This window comes from Sorex fumeus, unplaced genomic scaffold (assembly GCF_029834395.1).
Source record: "Sorex fumeus unplaced genomic scaffold, SorFum_2.1 ptg000054l, whole genome shotgun sequence".
NCBI lineage: Eukaryota > Metazoa > Chordata > Mammalia > Eulipotyphla > Soricidae > Sorex > Sorex fumeus.
Window position 1 is genome coordinate 5,517,816 of NW_026606111.1, and position 25,619 is coordinate 5,543,434.

The window sequence follows — 25,619 nt, forward strand, 5'->3', positions numbered from 1 at the left end:
CTGCGCACCAGGGTGGATCCCCTCTGCTGCTGTATGGCTGGCCCAGGAAACATGCTGGAAGGTCTCTCTCTGTCACACCACTCGGGCTTAGAAGAGTAACCTAGGAAGGACGAAAAGAAGAAAATACCCTCCTGAAGGAAGAAGCAGGGTGAACTAGGCCAGCTCCCAGAGAAGAGCATGCAGTAGGAAGGGAAGCCCATCCTAGGGCCCCGGTGGCCTCTAGTGGGAGCCGCACGGCGGCCTGCGAGGCGCGCGTCTCCGCAGCCTGGAGCTAAGAGCGCGAGCGGGTGACGAGATATGACGCTTCAAAGGTTGCTGGGGTGCATCGTGGCCCGGGTTCTAAATGGCTTCTCGATTCCGTGAACCTCTCGTCGGGAAGCGGCCACTGTGACTGTGCCTTGGGCGGCCTTGTGGGCCGGGGAACCATGAGCCCCAGGGGCACGGGCTGCTGCGCCAGGTTGCTGCTGACGCTGGCCGGGCTGCTCCTGGGGGTTCCCAGGGCCGCGTGCGGGGCCAATGTCACCGCCCTGCAGGAGGGGCCCGGCCCTGGGGTGGCCAGCGAGGGGGACCCCGAAGGCGACAGCGAGAATGACCCAGACTCCAACACCGGGCTTGCATCCGCGGATAACGTCCCCGAGAATGCCGACAATCAAGGCTACAGTCTGGTGGGGACAGACAAGCAGGACTCCGGTGATATGGATGCCGAGAACGAACCCCAAGAGGAGCCCGAGGAAGGTGAGGGCACCCAGGCTTAATCTTTCACTCTGTGGAGGGCACAAGGTCACAGCCCCGCCCGCTTGCTCTTTTGTCTGGGGATTGGGAGAGGAGAGGATCCGGTTGAGCCCTTTGGCAGACTGCAGCCCTGATCAATGAAGCTCCCCTCCCTGCCCCACCATGGCCCAGAGCAAGATCTTCAAAGCCTCAGCAAGTTAAGTAAGCACATACATAGAAATCGTTGCAGAAATACTGTTAAGTATTGCTCTGGATAAGAGCAAAACGGGTTACTTCTTTGAAGTCCCACCCCACGCCTCTGTTTTCAGGCTGAGCTTGACATCAGGGTGTATGTTCCTTGGGAATATGTTTTTTTGTTTTTTTTTAAATTTTTTATTAGTGAAACACCATGAGGTACAGTTGTAGACTTACAAAACAAGACAAAAAACATATTCCCAAAGCACAAAAATTTGGGAATATGTTTTTTTTTTTTTTTTTGGTCTTGTTTTGTTTTTCCTTAGCGTTTCTTTTACGTTCCATTTACTCGAGGTCATCCTTCATTTTCTGCGTGCACGTTCTGGGAGTGTCAGTGAAACTCAGAGTTCCCTTGGGTGTGATCTATCCCGATCCCAGTTTCCTGGCCCAACTGCCCGCAAGCACGAGTCAGTTTCAGGCAGCTGAGCGCCAGGTGGTGGTTTATTTCTAAGCTCAGCTTTAGACCATAAATGAACGCTCGCGGCAGAAAACACTCAGCCAGGGATCCAACTAGTGGCAGTGTTAAAGGATATTGTTCACCAGGGGAGAGTGAGCCTCCGCATGGCACACAAGCTTGGCTTTTTCGGCTCGCTCATTAAAAAATAACACTCGACAAGCTTTTGTACATGCCATATTGATCAGTGACACACATGCTGGTAGATGAAAGGTCATTTGCAGGTTAGGAGACACATAAAGATGGATGTTCCCTTCCCCTATATGTAACCCAACTCAAAGCCTTCTTTTCCTGGTCAGGTTTTATGCCTGTATGGATAGGTGCTGTTTTGATCTCCCTGCTGTTTGCTCATGACCAAGAGTGAACCTGAGCTTTTTTTTTTTTTTTCCCAGTTTCATTATCGTTACATTGCAGAGTTCTTGGAGGGCTTCTTGGCTTTGCAAATGTGAATAAAGGAACTAGGGACGAAAAAAACTTGTCCTAAAGCTTAGTAGCTATTTCCTTTGCTGCCTTCCCCTCCACTCCCCTCTTGTCTCCTCTTCTTTCCCACCAACCCCTGCCTCTCGTTTCAAAAATTATTGGGCCACCGCTTGGGCTTACTTCTGGCTTTGCTCAAGGAACACTCCTGGGGAGACTCGGGGAGATTGCATATGGTGTCTGGGATTGAATTGAAAACCCCACCCACCCAGACTGAGTGCAAGATAAGAGAAGAGCTCTGTCTGCTCTGTCTCTCCAGCCAGCCCCCCTAGACTAGTTGTCTCTTCACTCTAGTTTTATAAACAATTGAGGAGTTTTTAAAAAATTTTTATTTATTTATTTATTTTTGCTTTTTGGGTCACACCTGGTGATGCACAGGGGTTACTCCTGGCTCATGCACTCAGGAATTACTCCTGGCAGTGCTTAGGGGACCACAGAGGATGCTGGGAATCAAACCTGGCTTGGCTGTATGCAAGGCAAACACCCGACCGGCTATGCTATCACTCCAGCTCCAATTGAGCAGTTTTATTTTTTTTAATATGTTAAGAATTGTTTTATTAAAACACAGTGAGATATACAGTTACAAGTTGTTTGTGAAAGTAGATAAAGGACCAAATATAATGACCTCTCATTATCTGTATTGTAAACCATAATGTCCATAAGTAGAGAGTAAGGGGGAAATTGTCTTAGAGGCTGGGAAAGGGATACTGGGATCATTGGTGGTGGAAAATGTGCACTGGTGGAGGGATGGGTGCTTGGTCATTGTATGACTGAAACTCAAACATGAAAGCTTTGTAACTGTAGCTCATGGTGCTTCATTAAAAAAATAAAAAAGGTTGTTCATGTGTTTCACTTATATGTTTCAACATCCATCCCTCCATCCCTTCATCATCATCGGTGTCCCCAGTTTCCTTCCCCACAAGTCACTTTTCAAGCCCTCCCCCCAGTCAGTAATTCAGCAGTTTTAGCATTAAGCTGGCCTAAAGCTAGTTCTAGCTCTAAAGTTGTAGCCTTAGCTCAGGCAATGGATTTATAATGCCTTACATTCAAATGCAAAACATGGTCAAACTGGCTTTTTTCTACCTTGATTTTCTCATCTCTAAACTTCTAGAAGTTGTGTTATTTTTTGTATATAATTTTGTACACAGCTGACTTTTCCTAGGAAAAGAATTCAGGACTTTAAATAGTTTGAAGTGTTTGAAATCTGGAAATTTTCAGAACCTTTATTAAAATTTGGCAAAGCATCTTTTACCCACAATGAACCAGTAAAAATAGTTATCATCACTTACAAGTTATTATTAAATAGATCAATAGCACAGCGGATAGGGCATTTGCCTTGCATGTAGCCCATGAGGCATACCCAAGTTTGATTCCTCCACCCCTCTCAGAGAGCCTGGCAAGCTACTGAGAATACCTTACCCGCAGGGCAAAGCCTGGCAAGCTACCCGTGATGTATTCAATATGCCAAAAACAGTAACAACAAGTCTCATGATGGAGACATTACTGGGCCCGCTCGAGCACATTGATGAACAATGGGAGGACAGTTTAACATATTTGACAAAATAATGATAATAGGATCATGAAAATAACTTCAAGAATTTTCATAAGAATTGCTGACACCTGAGGATAGTAGATACACGGGGCAGATAAATTTCTCCATAGCTGGAAGCCGGCCTCATGAGCAAAGGGGAGAAGGCAACTGGAATAGAGAGGGGATCACTAAGAAAAAGATGGCTGGAGGAATCAGTTGGGATGGGAGATGTGTGCAGAAAGTAGATAAAGGACCAAACATGATAACTTCTCAGTGTCTGTACTGCAAAACATAATGCCCAAAAGTAGAGAGAGATTATGGGGAATCATGTCAGCCATGGAGGCAGGATGAGGGTGGGAAAGAGAGGGTATACCAGGGATATTGGTGGTGGGGAATGTGCACTGGTGGAGGGATGGGTGTTTGATCATTGTGTGATTGTAACCCAAACATGAAACCTTGTAACTATCTCACGGTGATTTAATAAAATTTTTTTTTAAAAAAGAATTTAAAGGTATAGGAAGAGGAAAGAAAAAAAAGAGGGGAGGAGGAGAGAGCTGAGGGAGGAGAAAGGGGCATAAGAGAAGGACTGATGAAGAGGAGGGAGGGAAGAGGAGAAAGAAGGAAGAGGAATGAAAAGAGAAGGGGGAAGAACAGGAGAAAGGAGGAAAAGAGGAAGGAGAAAAAAATTAAAGATGCAATTCCTCAGTTTTTACTCTATAGTTTCTGCTTTGGAAGATGTATATACCTTAATGAGCAAAGTAGTTTGAATCCAAATAAATGTTCATCAGCTGTTATACATGAAACTGAAATGTATCTGTATCTAAAGATTTTTAAGACATAATAGGTTCTTGCTATCATCAGAGTAATCTGGTTCATTTTGCACTTGCATTTCAAGACAATATTTTTGAAACCTATGAAGGCAAACACATATATTTTGTTGAAGACTGCCACCTGCTTTACTCCATAATTGCAAATGTTTTCATTTTTATTTTATACAGGCAGACTAGAATGGTTGGTCCAATTAATTTATTTGGCCATCTGTTTTATATCGTCTCTTGTATACATACCTGCCATCATGATTTGTCCGTTTATTAACCTTATTGAATTAATTTTGTTGCATAAGCAAAATTAAAACAAAGGGAAAAAAAGCTTTAAAAAAAAAAAGAAAGGAATACTGGGTCTGATCACATACCTGGGAGGCAGAGAATCTGAGCTAAATCTCTAGCACTTCATGATTCCCTAAAGACAACCCAGATGCCCAGATCCACCCCACCCTCTCACCAAGAAAGGAAAGAATCCTGCCCATATCTTTAAGCAAAACAGTAATGTCTGGCTTATTTTCATAAGACACGTCAGGATTAAGTCCTTGTTGAAAGACTAACTAGATGAGTGAACCATGTGTCCTTTTTATCCTTAGAAATATGACATCCGTTCATGGATTGTTGAATTAGAAAAATTTCATCTAGGATATCCATCTAAGATACCATCATCTCCCACTCTGCTTATGCAATCAATTGCACCATCATTAATAACATTTAAAGTACTGTTGATATTTGCCTCTCTACACCTCCTGATTCATGTTAGAATTATGAAATGTTTTTTCTCGGTCAGTTCTCTTCTCTTTGCATTATAGACAAAACCTAAATATTGTAAAATCTCAACCTTGTTCAATGAAAATTGAAAATAGATTATAAGAAGCATGTCCTGGACTTCTTTTGTACCTTCCTGAAAGGTGATATAACACTTTGGGCAGAAAAGGGAGACAAATAATGGTGTAGTAGCTATGATTTATTTCTTAATCATGTAGTATTTCTAGGTGATTTTAACCATTCTTCCATTCTATTGTTTTAATATTTCTTAAAAGCAGAGTTGAGAATAATTGGTGAGTAAAAATGAAAACAATCATTATGGATGTTGAAATAAAATGTTTCAAAAGATAGGAAAAATCCCTAGGATGTCATGTTTTCTACTTCTTTATGCCCCTTATATATTAATTTTTTTACAAGCATAATGGCCTTTTTATATACTGGCTGTGTGAGATCTTATTATCTCATTCCTACTTTGGACAAACTGGCAGGCTACCGAATGTAACCTACCCACACGGCAGAGTCTGGCAAACTCCCCGTGGTGTACCCAATATGCCAAATACCAGTAACAATGATGGGTCTCATTCTTCTAACCCTGAAAGAGCCTTGAATATGGCACTTTTTAAAATCTCAGGGCTAGAGTGAAGGAGACGTTACTGGTGCCTGCTTGAGGCAATTGATGAAGAACAGGATGATTGTGATTCTGATATACTTATCAAAGAGACCAACAATAGAATACATAATTATAGGATAGTTTTATTCAATTAAGATTTTTTTCTATATAAATATGTCTTTTCTTTTTCTTTGTAAGACCTTTAAGAAAGTAAAAGGTCATGAAATATCAACATTATATCAACTCTCAAGAAAGTAATTCATAGGACTGGGTTGATAGTACAATGGGTAGGGAACTTGCCTTGCATGCTATCCTGGGTTCAATCCCCAGCATCCCATATGTTCTCCTGAGCTGCTGCATGCATGGTCCCTGAGTGCAGGGCCAGGTATAAGTCTTCAGTTTGGTTGGGTATGACCTCAAACTAAACAAAAAAATAATTCAGAAATTAAAATTGGTGCTTGTTGGTACATTTCAACATATAAAATATCCTATCCAGAATTGAAGATAGCATTCTAGGATCTGGCCAGAAAATAAAGAGCAGTGTCAATATCTGCTGTATTTTGGATTGATAGCCTTTTATCGGTTGAAAGACCCAGCAGATTTGTAGGAAAGCCACCTGAGTCTCAACGCTCATTGAACTTTCCATTCATTTTACTTATTTTTACTTTATTTTCCGGGCTGGAGCGATAGCACTGCGGGTAGTGCATTTGCCTTGCACAAGGCTGACCTGGTTGACCTGAGTTGGATTCCTCTGTCCCTCTAGGAGAGCCCAGCAAGCTACCAAGAGTATCTAGCCCGACTGGCAAAGCATGGCAAGTTACCAGTGGCGTATTCAATATGCCAAATACAGTAACAACAAGTTTCACAATGTTACTGGACCTGCTGGAGCAAATAGATGAACAACAGGAGGACAGTGACAGTGACTTTATTTTCCAATAAAAACAATCCACTTAGTATTTGGGGGACATTGATATTTTATCTCCAGATAATGAACATTTTATTTTTCCATGGTTCCATTTATTAGATGTGCCCATTATTACACCCTGTAATTTTTAGATTCAGATTTATCTTCAAACATATTTGCTATCCTTTCCAGCTTTGCTGAACCTCTAGATTTAAGTCAGCATGAAATCAGTATTTTCCAGATCATTAGTGGAAGTGTTGAGCAGGACAGAGTCCTATGACATATCACTTCTACCGCTTTGATAGCAACTCATTAATTGTTATCTGTAGACTTTACTGTTTATTGTTTTATAGACAAAATTTTGCTGACATTCCGATTGCATTTCCCCCTTTCACTCATAGGTGTGTAATGGGACATTTTGACAAATACCACGTTGAAGTCCACTGTCCAGATACATACAATTGTCCTGACACATCACTGTGCTATTCCATCAAAAAGAAAAGTCACTGAACTAATGGGCATTCAATATTCAAAGCTGAAGGGGATTTAAGACAGCATTTCTCATACGTGGGTCATATGGTTCCCTATGAGCCCCCAAGGCATTCCCAAGGGGACCATAGGTGAACATCTGCACAGTGGCTGGTGATGGCAGGAGACTAGAGAGCCAACCCAAAGGAAAAGGAGGTCATAGGAAGGAAACAAGGTCAGAAGGGGACCATAGCGGGTTAAAGGTTGAGAAATATTGACTGAAGAGATGATCTGATTCAATTGTATGTTGTTTTCTTTCCTACCATAGTAAATAGTGAAACTGATTTTTTCAAAAGGTTTCTGAAAAGTGTGAATATTTAAAAGTTGTCTCATGTTCACTCAGATACCTGTGTTTTCTGTGTTCTACAATTTGACTTTTAATGAAATGTGTCAACAAAATGCGTTTTTAAGCAATATTATCTCAAAGTTGATGATCATGAGAGTAAAAAAAATGAGACAATATCGATTTGCTTGACATCTCTTACGTATTAATGACAGAATTATTTTACATGCATTATGGGTTGGAGCAATAGCACAGTGGGTAGGGCTTTTGCCTTGCACGAGGCTGACCTGGTCGACCCAAATTCGATTCCTCCACCCCTTTTGGAGAGCCCAGCAAGCTACCGAGGATATCTAGCCTGAATGGAAAAGCCTGGCAAGCTACCCGTGATGTATTGGATATGCCAAACACAGTAACAAGTCTCACAATGTTACTGGGCCCACTTAAGCAAATCGATGAACAATGGGAGGACAGTGCTACAGTTAAAGTGCTTAATACTTTTTTCTTAAATTGAGATTTTAATCTGATTTTGAGTTTTGAAAAGATGGTTATATATTACAGATTGTGGAAAAATCCTAGAGATTTAAAAACATTACTTAAATGCTCAAATAATTCTTTATTCTTAGATACCTTTCTAAATAGAGTGCTAAAATAAATTCTTGGGAATATTTTGCATCTTAACATGAAAGCAAATAGGATTAATCTATAACATAGATTAATTTTAATGAACATTTGGTATCTATATGCTATAGATGTCTTTGAGGATGGAAATAATACAATAATTATTTCTCTGGAAAATAGACAATAGGGAAAAAATGAGCCTTAATGTTGGAAGAGTCATTTAAAAATTGAGTTTTTCCTTCCCTTGATAGAACTTTATATCACGATGTATTGAGGTGAGGAAAAATTAATTTTAAGTATCATGCAAGGTTTATTTTCTAATTAATTTATTTGAAAAATAGTCTTCTTTTGGTTTAAACAATACTGAAAGATATAGACATTGAGAAGACATAGATTTTATGGTTTAATAAAATTTTTTGAAATGTCTTTTCTATGTGATAAGTTCTATAGCCTTCCTTCCACAAAAGTCTTTCACTTTTCTTTTAATTTTCTTCTGATTAAATTATTTTTTCACTTTATGTTTAGTTACAAATTCGACATTAGTCAAAGAAGTAGAATATGGGATGTGCACTGTTACATGTGGTAAGTAACCTAAAGCAAACAATATTGTATTTGTGAGTGGGGAGGAGGTGAGATAAGGTAATAGGGTATTTTTAATTTATAATTTGCATATTATCTCCCACCTTTCATTGATTTATATTTCTATTAACTGAATTTACACACAGAGCTCAAACTGATTTACATGGTAGTCAGTTTTCAGTTGGTAATCTCTTAATTTTATTTTGAGTCAGCTCCCTCTAATTTTTTGGCATGATTTTTCCCTACATCAAAGTAAAACTTTCTTTACCTCACAGATGTTCAAAAGATGAAATACTTTCTGATGTACTTCACAGATGTCTTCCCACATATTGTGCTGGCAAATCTATTATGAAATTTTATTATTTTCAATAGTCTATTCCAAATCCATATTTCTCCCACTTATATGTCATGTCTTGGAGAAAAGAAATACTGGCTTTGTGGGAAAGATAATATTCAAGAACTATGACTGTCTTAATGCAGATTACTGTGCCTACCTTGAGAGTTTCTCACTATGTCTTCAGAAGGGTTTGAGAATTTTATTTCCAGCAAGTCTACTTGTTACTTATTAAGACTAATGCCTCTGGTTGGATTTTTTTTTTGAGAACTACTGAAGACTAGTGGCATGCTGAGAAGATAAATAATTCACAATGAAATTGAGTTTTCTCTAAATAGAATATTCCCCGTGGGGAGGACTATTGGTGGGGTAGGAAAGAAAAAAATTGCAGGGTATGCAGACCAAAAATTCATGCAGATCTAGAAGGGAGCTCATTTATTGGGCCCAAAATTAATCCTGAGGTGTCAGGGAGATGGTACAGGGCATGTGCCTAACCACACTTTTGTCCTGGTATCACATATCACATGGTCCCCAGCCTCAGCACTGCCTGATGTAGCTCTGGTGACTCCTGAAACACCACCAGGGTACCGTTGGTGGGATCTGGTGCTTCAGGGCCTAAGCACCAACACATCTTTGGACATAGCACCAACTCAACAGCCTGGGTTGTGAAGAATCTTGGAGAGTGTTCCTTAGGTCCCCAGAGCACTACTTGGGGAGGTCTTTAACCCTCCCTCCAAAGGAAAAAGTAAACCTGAATTTTTGAGGTGTCATTTTTTTTAATTATGGTGAAATCAACCTAACATAAAGTGCACTATCTCAATCATTTCTAAATGTACGAATCAGTCACATTAGGCATATTTATATCATTGCACAACCTTACCACCATCCACCTACAGAACTCTTTCATCATCCCAGCCTGAAACCTCTGCACCCACCAGACTCTAATTTCCTGTTACCCCCAAAGCTTGGCAACCACTATGCTACTTTCTGTCTCTTGAGATGGTTTTAAATCTATCTTTTTAAATCTTTATTTCTTGGAAAGTCAGAGTTAGAAAATGAGAGGAATTCTTATGATCAACCTCTGATTATTTATTTGCATTTTATATCTTTCTTGACTGCTTGATAGAAAAATTTGTACGGGTGAGGCACTATTTTTAATGGCAAATCTAATCATTGATATTATGTTACTCTTATTTAATGATGTCTTTTAGAAATTGAATATTGCATTTGTTTATTTAAGAAATAATTTTGTTTTTGATTTTGGGTCCTTTATGTGCCAAATACTGCTTTATATCATGGAAATGAAGCAGTGAGAAAAACAGGGGAAACTTTTCCATCAAAAAAAATATATATATATATATATTTGTTTTTTTAGTAAGACTGATAATATGTAAAACAATAACACATCAGATGGTAGTAAGTTCTAGGAAAAAATAAATCATGGCCAATATTTCGTATCTAGACTTTAAGAATGTTTTTAAAATATTTTCCATTTATAACAACTATTTAGAGGATATGAGACATTCAAGAGAATCCCTTGTGATCCCCCACGTAATATTTTAGCAATCCAAATGTTGTTCCTCCCCCTTCCCCACTGGATAACAGATAGATTTTAGATGTTATTTGGACTTACAGAAAAACCTCACACCTACACACATCATTATGACAAACTGTACTTAAATAAAGAAATAAAAGCATGACACCTGCTTAGAAAATATTTATTCATTTCTGAACAAGACTGTGCATTTCATAAATTCAGATGGAGCAGTGTTAAATTGATTAACGGCATATCTCTTAACTAGAAGAGACTATTCCTTCTTGAGTTGTTCATCTCAAGGAAAGGGGTTGTCTCCACTGTTCGTCAAAATCTCAGCCTCAGCATTACCAAGACAGGATTAGAAATTCACAATCTCAAGACCTACCCCAGATCTACTGAACCAGAATTTGTTCTTATGTCCATTTCTTTTTTATGGGGGCCACACCTCGTGGTGCTCAGGGTTTACCCCTAACTCTGTGCTCAGAGGGCATTCCTGGTGGGTCACTGAAGACGGTACATGGCGGCAGGGATCAAACCCAGATCGGACCCATGCAAGACCCTTTGTACTATCGGTCCAACATTAGAACTCGCATTTTGATAAGCTCTCCAGATATTTTTCACCACTCTAATATTTGAGAAGTACTACTGGGAGCCATCAACAAAAAGTTAAAAGATTCTTTAACTTTCCTGGCCCTGAGAATGAGATCTGTGATTATAATCTAAGGTTGAAAGGGGGAAGCTGGTAGATAAGGATGTTGAGATGAATTCTACTTTAGTGTGATCACACAGTCTTATCACAGGTTCTAGTCAACATGTCTAGTGTTTTTTTTGTCTTCCTCAGTTCTGTGATGAAACTGAAATCTGAGATTAGTTAATAAAGATCTGTTTTCTGTTACAAGGAAGTGTAACAATTTCCTCTGGTAACAATATGGATGAAACTTGAGGACATTATACTGTGTGAGTTAAGACAAAGTCAACTGCTATATGATCTCTCTTCTATGTGAAATCTGAAAAAAATTCATTTTATAGAAGCAGCAGATTTGTGGTTGCCAAGTAGGGGATTTTAGGGATGAAAGGAATTTAAAAAATACTTGTAATTATAAGATAAATGAGTTCTGAGGATGGTGACAACAATGAACAATATTGTAATTATATTTGAAAGTTGCAAAAAGATAGATTTGCAATGCTTTCATCACAAGAAAAATTGTAACAGGGAAGGTTATGAATGTTAACTAAATTTGTGGTAATCATTTTTCAACAAATAGCTGATTAAATCATCATGTTGTACATCTTAGACTTCAAATTTGACAGTTCTAAAGAGGATGTCCTCATGATGGAGCTTTAGTTATTAATAGTTTATGCAGCTATGTTTAATATAGAGATTTTTGCCAATCTAAAAAGGCATGCATATTAAAATGCAATTTTGAAATATTTTCAAGAAGTTCCAAATCCCACTTTCTAAATGTTCCATGGTCAAGTGAATTTATGAGATTTTAGTGCATTTCATCAGGCCTAAGATTTTATTGACTGTAAGAAGCACATTTTTATATTTACCTTTAAAAAAGAAAAATGCTCATTTTTGACATGCTTTAATTATAAAAGGCATTCTGATTTCAAAGATATTAAAATGTAAATTTTTATTTTAAGATCAATGAAAATTCACACATTTTTGTAATAAAGAATTACATAATAAAAATTCTGTAATAAATTTTATTTAATGCATCATCTTCAAATTTGCATAATTATGGAATCCCTATTCCTTATGGTACAAACCCAGAGGGAATGGTATTTCACCCTAGCTCACTGTGGAAAATGCTGTTTTGTGAAATAGTGAAAAATGAGGAATCTAAAAAGAGGCTAGTTATTATTTTTCTGCATTTAGGAACTTAATTTTTGAAATTCTGGGAAAAGTCTCAAAAAAGAACTTGATGGAAGAGAAAGTCAACAATGGAATTGATCTGTTTTAATATTTGCTGTTTCTTTTATCAAAGGCATTGGTATTAGAGAAGTTATATTAACAAAAGGATGCCCTGGAGGTGAATCCAAGTGTATTGTGAGGGTGGAAGAATGCCGTGGACCAGCAGACTGTGGCTGTGAGTTGGACTCTTGTGTTGGATATTCTCAACCTCAGATTGCCACAAGTGAAAGAGGTCATCAATTGAGACATTGAAAGGAAATCATAATAAAGTTCCACTTTTCTAGACAGTGAGCTCTTGAGTAACTTTCCGGTTTTGCTTTACATTTTTCAATGATATCTTACATTTTACACCTCTATTACACACTGGATTGCACTTAGGGTCTGTAATTGAGGCTATCGTATAGTAAAATTCAGCTTTTGACAATTTGGTCATGACAATTTATATCCAATTATACTATTCTGAGATTTCGTTGTCTCTAAGTGGACTATCGAAGGCCCTAGTAGATCTCAAACTAGATAGATTGCCCTTTCTAAAACTCTTTGAAATTCACTCTGTGGAAGGAAAAGAGAGCTATGGTATTCTCTGCACTACGGGCCCCCTGTGGGATTCCGGGGACCATATGGGATGCTGGGGGTCAAACCTGGGTTGACTGTGTGCAGGGGCTGGGGTATTCTCTACCTGCTTCTTTTAGCACTTTTCATCCATCATTCTTTTCTGTTTCTCTACAAGTGACTTTTAAAGTTAGCACTACATTTAAATTTATAATTCACAATGGTGTTTTTTTTTTTCAAAGGGGGCACACCAATTTCAGAAACTCTTGACAGTGCTAGACTGGCTTGTGTTCATGTATCTCCTGTAAATCGTTTCAGATATGTTTGGAGAGTTCTAAGGGCAGACCAGGTGAGTAAGGAGTATATGTAATTTGCTGCTTTCTACTAATTGATACCATTTACTTCTCAGTTTTGATGATTATCAGAAATCATTCTCTTTAAAAGCAATTTGAAAATAAATTTAAATTATGTAACTTTCTTTTTGTGGGGGCACACCCAGCAGTGTTCAGGGCTCCTACCTCTGTGCTCAGGGATCACTCCTGGTAGAGCTAAGGGGACCATATGTGATGCTGGGGATTGAACCCAGGTAACCACTTACATATAAGGCTGTCCTATTGCTCTGGCTCTGTCTAATAATTTTTTTATTATTGGAATTTTAAAGTTTTTATCATGTAGAGCTAAGATTTTACAGAGGTCCTAAAGCCAGCTATTACTGGAACTTAAAATCAACCATTTTATATAAAGTATTCCATTTTTGAAGCAAAATTTTCATTTGTAGGTATAGAAGTTACTTAATGAAGACAGTAACTACTATTATTAAGTAGTACAAATATTCACTTGGTAGAGTTTCTTTAAACTTGCCTTATAATCTGAACACTACATCCATTTGACAGATAAGTAACATAGACCAGAGAGTAAATTGTCCTTGGTTGCACAGGCAGTAGTTGTTAGCATTGGTACCGAATGTCTGCATCACATGATTCTAAAATCCACTAGCACAATTAATTACTAGAGAGAAAGATTCCTCTTTTGTTAGAGTCCATTGTTGCTGAATCTTAGGTTTACATGAAAAATGTTAATACTTTTTTCCCTTTTAAATAGCAACCTGTTATAATTTCAAATGATACAGTAATATTGGATATTAAGAGGGAAAATCATCCCGTTGCTTTTGAGTGTAATACTTATGAGAATAATGACCTAGTAGCATCTGTTAGATTCACAGTCTACACATCAAATGGTAAGTGTCCAGCTATGTTTTACCTTTCTCATATTTCTTCTTCTTCTTTTTTTTAACGCTCTGAAATAATCACTATCACTGTATCACTGTCATCCTGTTGTTCATCAATTTACTCAAACAGGCGCCAGTAACATCTCCATTTGTTCCCAGCCCTGAGATTTTAACAGCCTCTCCTTACTTTTCCAACACTGCCATACTGGAAGCTCTTTCAGGGTCAAGGGAATGAGAGCCGTTATTGTTACTGTTTTTGGCATATCAAATATGCCACAGGTAGCTTGCCAGGCTCTGTCATGCTGCGTGATACGTTTTGGTAGCTTGTCGGGCTCTCCCTCTATGATTTGTTGCCTAGTATCTGAGCCCCATCAAATATGGTGTGGTAATTATGGAAAATGGGTAGGGAGTATCTTATGATGTGTCGCATGAAGCAGCCGTGCAGTCTAGGAATATGTTCACTTATATGTGAAGGAACTGGGAGTACTTCCCAAGAACCAGACGGTATGATCCAAACCCAAATACAACAAAACAAATAAATAAGGACAAAATGAATTTTATTTAAAAAAATTTTTTTTATTTTATAAAGTTGTTCACAATATTTCATTACATTTAACATTCAAACACCAATCCTGCCACCATTACAGCTTCCCATCACCATATTTCAGATGTTTCCATCCAGAATCCCAATCCCTGCCTCAAAGCAGAGCCGAAATAATATATTTTATATTGTTTGTTATGAAAAACTGCTGAAAATGTTACAAAAAAACTATTCTTAGAGGAAAGAGTGTGGAGATGGCTGTATTTCACCAAGGGGCCATTAAGCCCTTCTATAAGAGATCACTTATATATTGCTAAAGGTTGAACTTTGTGTGCTTTATATATATGTATATGTATATATATTTGTAAAAATTGTATATTTCCCTTTAAGATTGGTTGTCTCTTTCTTTGTACCTTTATCATAGTTCAAATTGTAAAGCACATTAAAATCACCTGTAGATGAATTCCTAAAATATATACAGATGTTTAACCTCACCCCCAAATTTTCTAGATGTGTGTATTTTGGTGAGACTGATAGAATTTGCATAACTACCTTAACCCAGATGCTTCCAGTCCAGAGACCACTCTTACAAACAGAAACAATGACTCGTATCATTTAGGTTTTTCTGCAAGGAGTCACTGTCACTGTCACTGCCCTCCCGTTGTTAATCGATTTTCTCGAGCTGGCCCGGTAACGTCTCCATTGTGAGACTTTGTTGTTACTGTGTTTGGCATATCGAATACATCATGGGTAGCTTGCCAGGCTTTGCCGTGCGGGCGAGATACTCTCAGTAGCTTGCTTGCCGGGCTCTCTGAGAGGGGTGGAGGAATCGAACCCGGCTCCGCCGGGCGCAAGGCAAATGCCCTACCGCTGTGCTATTGCTACAGCCCATTCTGCAAGGAGTAGTGCTTACTTTCTTTTTTTCTTTTTGGGTCACACCTGGTGATGCCCAGGGATTACTTCTGGCTCTGCACTCAGGAATTATTCCTGGCGGTGCTCAGGGGACCATATGAGAAGTGAACCCAGGTTAGCCGCATGCAAGGCAAATGCCCTATCTGCTGTGCTATAGCTCCAGTCCCTAATTTATTTTTCATAAAGATCAGTCGGCTGGAGCGATAGCACAACGGTAGGGCGTTCGCCTTACAAGCGGCCAACATGGCCGACCCGAGTTCGATTCCTCCGCCCCTCTCGGAGAGCCCGGCAAGCTACCGAGAGTATTCGATATGCCAGACACAGTAACAACAAAGTCTCCAATGGAGACGTTACTGGGCCCGCTCGAGCAAATCGACGATCAACGGGAGGACCTTTTTTTTTTTTTTTTTTTTTTTAAGATCAGTCAGATATGCCTAACTTTAGGAAAGTGGCACCTGAAATATCTCCAAAGACACAATTGAATTTTATTCTCTTTTTACTTATATCACAAAATTGAAAATACATCATGAAATACTCAATGATGTTTCCATAAATCTTGGTGTAATAAATAGATAAAAGATATGGTATCAAGTTATGTCTATTGAGCACTTTTTTACTTAAAGAAATTGATGAATAGATACTGCTCTATATCAAAAAAGGTAAATTTTATCCTGAATGTAGTTTGATTGTTAGAAACTGTATTTTCATTGTGAAGCAGATTCTTATCCCTGTCCTTTCAATTCAAACTATGGTGTGTTCTATCCCCAATTGACATTTCCTTTGGTTCAGTTGTTCTTAACTGTCTATTTTGTTGTTGTTGTGCGCTTGTTGTTGTTGTTATTGTTATTGGGACTATGGAGGGTGTGGTCACAAGTTCTTTTTAACATCCAACCAAGTATTTGGAGACCTTCCAGAAAAAAATTGCTCTTATAAACAAATATGACAAAAGTTACCTATAACTTTAAGGAAGTTGTGAATTTCTTGAAATTCTTTCTGGATTCTTATAACCTAGCATTATAAACACTACACCCTGTCTTGAAATGGAAACAAGGTAAAGTGCTTTGAAAATAATTTTAAAAAGTAAACTAAAAATTCTCTAATGTGTTGTTTTGTGTTTTTAAAAATTATCTTTAGGGTTGGAGAGGTTGCAGCAGGTAAGATACTTCCCTTGCATGCAGCTAACCCACATATGGTCCCCTGAGCATCATCAGGAATGAACCTTGAACACAGACCAAGGGATCAGTAATAATTCCTGAACATAGCCAGGTGTGACCCAAACACTATCTCCCCTCAAAATCACATTATGGTGAAATCTCATAATATTGATCCAATGTTGACATATCAGCAGTATTAAAAGAATAATTTCAATTTCAATAAGGTGCTACAGAAAGCAAAAAGAAAGAAAGAAAGAAAGAAAGAAAGAAAGAAAGAAAGAAAGAAAAGAAAAGAAAAAGGGCCAACATATTATCAAACTAATAGAATTCTCAATGGGTCCTACTTCAAAATTTTGTTTAAATATTTTGAATGCTATTCTGAATTTTTATTCCTACAGCCTGGTCCTCATCAGGACTGCTCAATGGATAGCTTCTCCCATAATTAAAAGGCCACATGCATTTGAAGGTACATAAGCTGGGGACCGAACACAGAAAAAAAAAAGCCCTCAATAACATAAGTCCACTACTCTCTGTATAAGTTGTTCAGGGTGTAAGATACTTGCCTTGTACACAGCTTGTTTCAATCTCTGGCATCTTATACGGTCTCCAGAGCACCTTAAGAGTAATCCCTGAGCAGTGAGCTGGGAGTAAACCCTGGGAACTATCAAATGTTGCTCTAAAACAAAAATAAATAAAACAATGATGGGACACACTGAAAACGGACCCTTTCACTATTTAGACATATGACAAATTTTTGTGTATTTTTTTGGTTGCTGTTGTTATTAATGTCTTCATTACCCTGGTAAGTGCTTGGTCCATTTCTCATGGCCTTTTGCTTTGATTAGTCTATTTCTTCCAGATCCTGTTAGCCCACGCACTAGAAGCTTGGTTTGCTTCTCAGGAGTCCAGTTTTGGGTAACCCAATATATCCTTCTAGATGAGCCTTATGTTTTCTGGTCTCTGAGGTATCTTCCTATGGAACAATGGAAGGCTGTTGAAGTAGTGGTGGGCCAGACTGAATAGCCCTGAGATTTGGTGTTGGCTGGCTGTGAGCTGTAAGTCTTCTCCAAGAGGGCAGTTTCAAGTCCATTGCTGGAGAAAGGATTTAGTGATCTATAATTCCATTCAGGTAGGATTCCACTGGCAAACTCCAACTCTTTATAGTAGCTCAGTGTGGGCCAGAAAGAAGTTGGCCGCTGGGAAGCCATCCAGTAGTAAGAAAAATTCCACTCTTTTGAATACAGTCCCTGAGCCTGCTCTGAGCCAGGAATGGCCCAAACTGTAACAGTTCCCATCACTGCCACTGACCCCATGTAATTGGGGGTGTTCTTCATACAGACACCAGCACTTCAGTCTTTGTCTCACTGTAGCACTGTAGCACTGTCCTTCCATTGTTCATCTATTTGCTGTAGTGGGCACCAGTAACATCTCCATTGTGAGACTTGTTGTTGCTGTTTTGGGCATATTGATTAAGCCACGCATAGCTTGTCAGGCAGGCTCTGCCATGCGGGCAGGATACTCTCAGTAGCTTGCTGGGCTCTCCAAGAGGGACAGAGGAATCAAACCCGGGTCAGCTGTGTGCAAGGCAAACACCCTACCTGCTATTCTATAGCTCCAGCCCCTTAGTCTTGCTATTGAGGAGAAAGTCATTGTCTACTCAGAGAATGCATTCGGAGACTCACTACCAAGTGACCTGAGGTCGATGGCCAGATTTCTACTGGCAACTAACCCAAAGGGCATGCTGCAGTGCTCCACTTCAAGTGGCCCTTGTCAGTTTTCAGGGGCTCCTTAGTGTTATCAGCAATGACCAAAATCAAGCCTAGGTTAGATTCCTCTGAGGAAGCAAGGTCTTGAGCTTGCAAGGATAGAAGACAGTTTTGATGGCAATGGTCACCATGTGTCTTAAGCTTCCTCTCTGATCTGGGGTTGTATATCTTAGTAAAACAAGATAATGGATGGTCACGGGAAAGTTAACCCCTGAGGACATGATCTCTACACCCTCCACATCCACACTGTGGGTCTTGTACACTGTGGTAGTGTGTGTCTCATACTGGAGGATGACATGCCAAAGCACTTGGTTACTGGTTAAAATGGTCGGTTACTTTATGCGTCTGTTCTGTACTCATGGTTTGGGGCTTCAGTGATGCTATACAGTGTTCCCAGAGTAACTTGCCAGTTGACCTCATAGATGGAGGCAACCGGTACTTCAGACTAGAGACCTCATATGGGACCTATGGGTGTGCAGGGGTAACCTCTGCACTCAGTGGAAGGGGGATCCAAAAAGGGAGGGTTGATCTGAGTCAGCATCCTTCTCCCCCTTGAAAGTCCTTAGCTTTCCCCTTCTTCAAATTCAGCCTCTCTCCTTGCTTTCACTGTAGGGAAGTAATGTTGGACATTGGCACATTGGAAAATGTAGCCATCCAATCTAGTGGTTCCTCAGGTAAATTCATTTTTTGGGAATAGCCAGATTCCATTATAGGTGAAGAGCTTCTGGAAATGTTCCTCCAAAAGTCTCTTTGACATCCTGGCCACTGGAGCAGAAAGTCATCCTCTGATTTGAGCTACCAAACATTGCTTGGAGATGCAAACTCCTGGCCATAACTGGAGCAATGCCCAGCCCTGAGATGAATATTTATGCCTTAATGAACCAATGAACCAAATTATACAGAATCCCACCGCCTTAGACTAACATAGCCAGGCAGTCATTCTGCTAGCTGCCCAGCTCTGGCACCAACGCTGGCCAGTTCCTAAGAGCCGGTAGGAAGAAGGAACCCTGACAACTTGGGTGGACGTGGGTGAGGTCCATGTCTCAAATCCTCTCTACTCGTTGAGTCCTGGTCCCTTGGTAATGAATTTTAGGTTAATTTTTAAAAAAAATATCACAACCAGCAAGGGCCCACCCAAGGATAATTCAGCAACCCATCCTTGACACTGCTCTAAGCAACAGATACTAGCAATTGCTTCCAAGAAACCTTAAAAACAGCTTTGAAGAAGCAAGGGGTTTACAGTCCATCTTGGAAGTGGCTCACAACCCATTACTCACGGTGTTCCACTCCATCCTCTATGCCCCATGCTTTTCCCCTCGACCCCGTGGAACTCACTTCTTTTCCAGGATATTCCTGTATCTCAAATTGTAGTGCACATTTCTTTTATGTTGGATCTCTCTCTCTCTCTCTCTCTCTCTATCTCTCTCTCTCTCTCAATCCTAGATCACTCTGAAATGTGTTCTCACTTCTTCTATCACATGTTCTAAATAAAATGTCTTTGCTTCACTATTAGTCCTCTCCTAAAATACTTTTCTGAGAGAATTGACAAGGAGAATGGGAAACCGCAGGGGTAGTGGGGGAGGGAAAGAATTTAATCAAAACAAACATTCTAGTAGAAAGGTCTACATAATATTGCACTGGCTTAAAAAATAAATAGCTATAACTGAAATAACTGAAATATTTGAGGATAAAAGTGGTTCAATAAAAAATTTCTATCACAATTTTTCACAATTCTTTTGTTCAACTTTTTGTAATTAAACATTGTTATGGATTAAAATTTTATCCCCCCCTAAGATGATTCTTTCAAGTACAAATTCTTAGAACTCTAGAATGTAACCATATTTGTATATAGACATGATTGTTTTATCTACAATAAAGCAACACCGTATAGACCTTGAATCAAAATGTCTGGTGTCCTTATAAGAATAGAGAAATTGGTAAATGCAGAAGGCAGGGGAGGAGAGAAGAGGGGAAAGGAGAGGAGGAGAGAGGAGGGAAAGTGAGGAGGGGAGAGGAGAGGAGAAAGGAAAAGGAAAACCATTCATACGAACTGGGAGATTGAATTTACACTGCCACCAGTCACGGAATATTTGGAGCTACCAGAACCTGGAAGATGAGAGGGAGGATTCGTTCCTGGAGCCTTAAGGGAAATCAATATCGCTATACTTTTAACCTCAAGAACTGTGAGACAATAAAATCTGCTGCATTTAGATTACCATTTGACAGTGGTACTTTTGTATGGTGGCTCTAGGAACTAACACAGACTCAATTTCTCTAACAAGTGAGAACATTCAAATACAGTGGATTTTTTAATTAGAGAATTTTAATAGGAAATTAGGACTCTCTTCCTCCTCCTCCCCTATTCTTCACCACACTCAACTGTGATCAGGGCTCATTCTTAGTGCACTTAAGGAACGATATTATGTGCTAGAGATCAAACCTGGTCAGACACAAACAAGGCAAGTACCTTACCTATTGCACTGAAATGCACCCTTTTTGTTGTTGTTGGTGGTGGTGGGGCACATCTGGAAATACTCAGGATTTACTCCTGGTTCTGCACTCAGGAATATATCCTGGCATTGCCCGGGGAATCTTTTGGGATGTCAGGGATAGTACCCTGCTCTACTGTGTGCAGTGAAAGTGCCTAACCTACTGTACTAGCCCACTGTACAGCCTAACCCACTGTACTGTTTCTCTGGTCCAGAAATACAGCCTTTTAAAATTAGATATAAAATTCATCTAAGTAAAGTCCTTAAAAGAAGATGCTTTTAAAATAAATTGTTCTTCATATCCTTTATGCTGTACCCTCTTTTGACTAGAATTACAGTGTGAGTGAAACGTGAAGGAACTTTGCTGCTGTTCTCAGGTTTTAAGCCTAATAGGTGTCTTATATGAATATATTAATTTATGTTGCATCATAAATATGATGTAATTTTTCTATTATACTTAGAACTATTTAGTGAGATCACTAAATGGAGTTCATAGCTATAAAATTACTTAAGAAAATAAAAACTTATACTCCATGGTGTTTAAAGTGGTAGAAGAACATGTAGACAAATAAGCAGTTGAGATTGACATATGGGGGAATATTTCATGTAGAGTAATCCTTGATGAAATGAAAGCATTCATAGACATAGAACATAGCATATGCACACAATGAAAATGCCCTGGGTATTAGTTATAATTTGATCGGTGCATCAGATGATCACTCTGATTCTTCCCCAGGAGAATCTTTTGTGATTCTCTGATTTAGGGATCAGGAAAGAAGCCTAAGGAGCCGTAGAATTCACAAAGTAAGTGATTCATAGTATTTGACTTTTATCAGTTTACAATATAGAACTGTTAACACATGGTAGACTAATTATCTTATGGTAAGAACAAAATTGTAGAAGAAAATGCATGATTTAAAAGTAGAGTGTATATATTTGTATAAAAATAATGAGCATCAACCCCCACCTTATGGCACGTACAAAAATAAGATATATATCACAGTTATAAATTAAAAAGTGAAAGCCATAAATCTTTAAAAAGGAAACACAGGAGAAATCTGTGTGATTCAGAAGATGACAAGGGTTTCTTAGATATGATTCAGAAAATAGTTACCATAAAAAGGAAAAATTAATAATTTTAGGCTTCATCAAAATTTAAAACTTCAGCTCATTAAAAGAAATCATTTAAAAATTAATAGGCTGACCAACCACTGAGAGGAAAATATTCTTGAAACATGCATAGTTAACTAAGCAGTTTGAAAAAAAGTCTTCAAGTTCCTTGGAGGAACTAGCGGGTAGGGCATTTGCCTTGCACGCGGCCAATCTGAGTTCGATTCCTCCGCCCCTCTTGGAGAGCCTGGCAAGCTACTGAGAGTATCTTGCCCGCATGGCAAAGCCTGGCAAGCTACCCGTGATGTATTTGATATGCCAAAAACAGTAACAACAAGTCTCACAATTTGTTGTGAGATATTACTGGTGCCCGCTGGAGCAAATCAATGAACAACGAGAGGACAGTACTACCTTATCAACCAGCAACTAATTCCATTCTTAGGTATTTATCTAGAGGATGAAAACATATGTTCACAACAGACTTGCACAAGAGTCTTCATAACGGCTCAATGTAGCTGCCCTGAATTGAGACATCCTAGGTGTTTATTGGTAAATAATGGGGAAATACTGATATATACAACAATATGGGCAAGTGTTTAAAACATTATGCTAAGTAAAAATATATAAAATATATAGTATTGTATAAAATATATATTATATGCCTTCATTTCTAAGAGGTTTTATAATAGGCAGAACCAATGGTAGGAAAGAAAATCATAACAGCAGGTCTCCTAGGGAAGATTGGACAGGAAACTTTCTGGGATTATAGTCACTGTCACCTTCACTGTCACTGTCACTGTCCTCCCATTGTTCATCGATTTGCTCGAACAGGCCCAGTAACATCTCCATTGTGAGACTTGTTGTTACTGTGTTTGGCATATTGAATATGTGACAGGTAGCTTGCCAGGCTTTGCCACGAGGGCGAGATACTCTCTGTAGCTTGTCGGGTTCTCTGAGAGGGGTGGAGGAATAGAACCCGCTCAGCCTGGCTAGCCACGTGCAAGGAATGTCATACTACTGTGCTATCACTCCAGCGAAATTATTTTATAGTAATAATCTTTTATTTATTTAATTTTATTTTACTATTTATTTTACTATTTACTTACTAGTTACTATTTATTTTACTATGTATTTTACTATTTATTTACTATTTATTTTATTTTACTATTTATTTACTATTTATTTTATTTTACTATTTATAGTAATAATGTTTTATTATTATACTGGGATTTGCATTTCTGGGTGTCCTAAAGAGGTTTGCACATCTGGGAGTATAGTAAAATTATATAAGCATCTACATTACTTTCGCCTACATTACATATGTGTATTTATTTGCCAAAAATTAAGTAAATGTACATCTGTTCAGTTCACTGTAAAATATATCTCAGAAAGAAAAAACTACAACTAATACTGAACTCTGGTTAATGATATGCCCATTGAAAAGTTTTGTAGGAGGTATACAGGTATTATCAAATTATGTTGTATGCATCAAAAATAAATGATGGGTAAATGATTTGATCAGATGGATAGTAAATATAACAGCTAAGCTCAATATAGGCCGATGATTTTTAACTTTTGTGTTTGTAATGAACATTTCAGATATGAAGACCAGGTTCATTAATAACTTTCCACCATAATGTTTCTAAAACTGTTTTTTTACTACAAAGTTTCCAATTAATGTTTTTACTTTTACAGTAGTAATAATAATTAGTTATGTGGTTTTTCTTTAGAACTGCGGGTGAGAAGAACAAACCGGCCAGATACTGATGCAGTCCTCGTTTTTGTGCTGACTATAGGAGTCATTATTTGTGTATTCGTGATCTTTGTACTGATTTTCATAATTATAAATTGGTAGGTGGAAGAAGGAATGTGAGTCATCACCCTCGATAGGCATCCTGATCTTCCCCTTCCCTGTCAAATGAACCCAAAGCCCTATTCATGATGCTTCCTGCCTATGACTTTAAAACTGCCCAACTCCATTCCTCCTGGATATCTAGTTTAGGCTAGCTCATTTTATACCTTGGTTCCCCAGACACAAGAGAACGTTGAAATACAAATTTTACAATTATATATTACATATACATAACCATATTTACTACCCAAAATGAATTTTTTTGACAACTGTTGTCTAGTTGAAATTATAACAACCAGAGACTTGGTTATTATAGCCTACTAATTAACTAATAGTTGTCTTCCCATTGTTCATCGATTTGCTCAAGCAGGCCCATTAACGTCTCCATTTTGAGACTTGTTGTTACTGTGTTTGGCACTGCTGCTCAGGCGAGATACTCTTGGTAGCTTGCTGGGCTCTCTGAGAGGGGCAGAGAAATTGAACCCAGCTCAGCCAGGCTAGCTGAGCACAAGGCAAATTCCCTACCGAGGTGCTATCGCTCCAGCTAATAGTTAACATAACTAATTTTTTTTTTATGCCTTCACGAGTAAGATTGTCTACTTAGTATGTCTGAAGGTTTACCAATGTTCCGATTTTTTTTTAAAAAAATTGATTAAGGAGTTCCTTCTATACATAAAAATGTAAATATAAATGGAATTCAAGTTTTCATCTCATAAATGATCTTTTGTCTTTACATTTTTTTAATCCCTCAGGGCGGCAGTCAAAGCTTTCTGGGGGGCAAAATCCTCAAGTACTGAGATACATTCTGATCTGAGTTCAATGAGATATAAAGATTCAGCTTCGATTGACCAATCACCAGCAGAAATGCCTGCACGGGAAGATGATGCTTTAAGTGAATGGAATGAATGATGGATGGATGCTATATACCAAATTACAGAAGATTAGAGCATATCATATTTCTTATTATAAAAATAAATATATAATAAACTACTTTAATAACATAGTGAGTGATTTGCTTTAGTCTGAAGGTAAGGAACATAAGAAAAGGGCTGTTTCAATAAATGCATCTTTGTAGTGGAGTTTTCTCAGTATTCACCATTTCAGATAGTCACTTTGTGTGTGTGTGTATGTGTGTATGTGTGTGTGTGTCTGTGTGTGTGTGTCTGTGTGTTGGGGGTGTAATATTTATCTAGAGACTCTACCACAAGTACTTCACAACACACTTTTGGTCTTTTCAATCACTTCTAAGGTAAGTTACCTGTTCTAACCCAAATAAGAAAAACACAACATTAAAGATATATTGCTTATTTGAATTTATCCCCTCTTGGAGTCCTGGATTAAGCTTGCTAAAACAAATCATACTTTAGAATCTCTGCAAAGACATGAGGCACACAAAGCACCACTGTAAGATATGAAACAGTAATAATAACAACCAATGCTTAGTGACTCCTATGCTTTAGGCATTCAAAGCTTTTTACATAGTTTGGGGCAATTGTGATGGTATAGGAAATATGTAAGGAATAAGTGGAGAAATGGATTGCCTGGAACCTTCCACATGCAAGGTACAAGCCTATCACTAAGTAACATCCCTGATCCACCTTACAAAAATGATGATTTAAGAACTTTAGAATGGTTAGGGCTATGGTGCCGCCAACAGGTCAACCAGTACCTGCAGGGCAGGTGCATT

At 38.6% G+C, this 25,619-nt stretch overlaps 1 protein-coding gene across 1 annotated transcript; it reads left to right on the plus strand.

Annotated features, from left to right (window-relative positions):
* The first annotated feature begins 425 nt into the window (after positions 1 to 425).
* SPACA1 (sperm acrosome associated 1) lies at positions 426 to 24,841 on the plus strand. The gene is made up of 7 exons (XM_056125429.1): positions 426 to 735; positions 8,486 to 8,542; positions 12,402 to 12,503; positions 13,123 to 13,229; positions 13,982 to 14,117; positions 23,811 to 23,931; positions 24,685 to 24,841. Exons 1-7 carry the CDS (start codon positions 426 to 428, stop codon positions 24,839 to 24,841), a joined length of 990 nt encoding a protein of 329 aa, XP_055981404.1.
* The last annotated feature ends 778 nt before the right edge of the window (positions 24,842 to 25,619 follow it).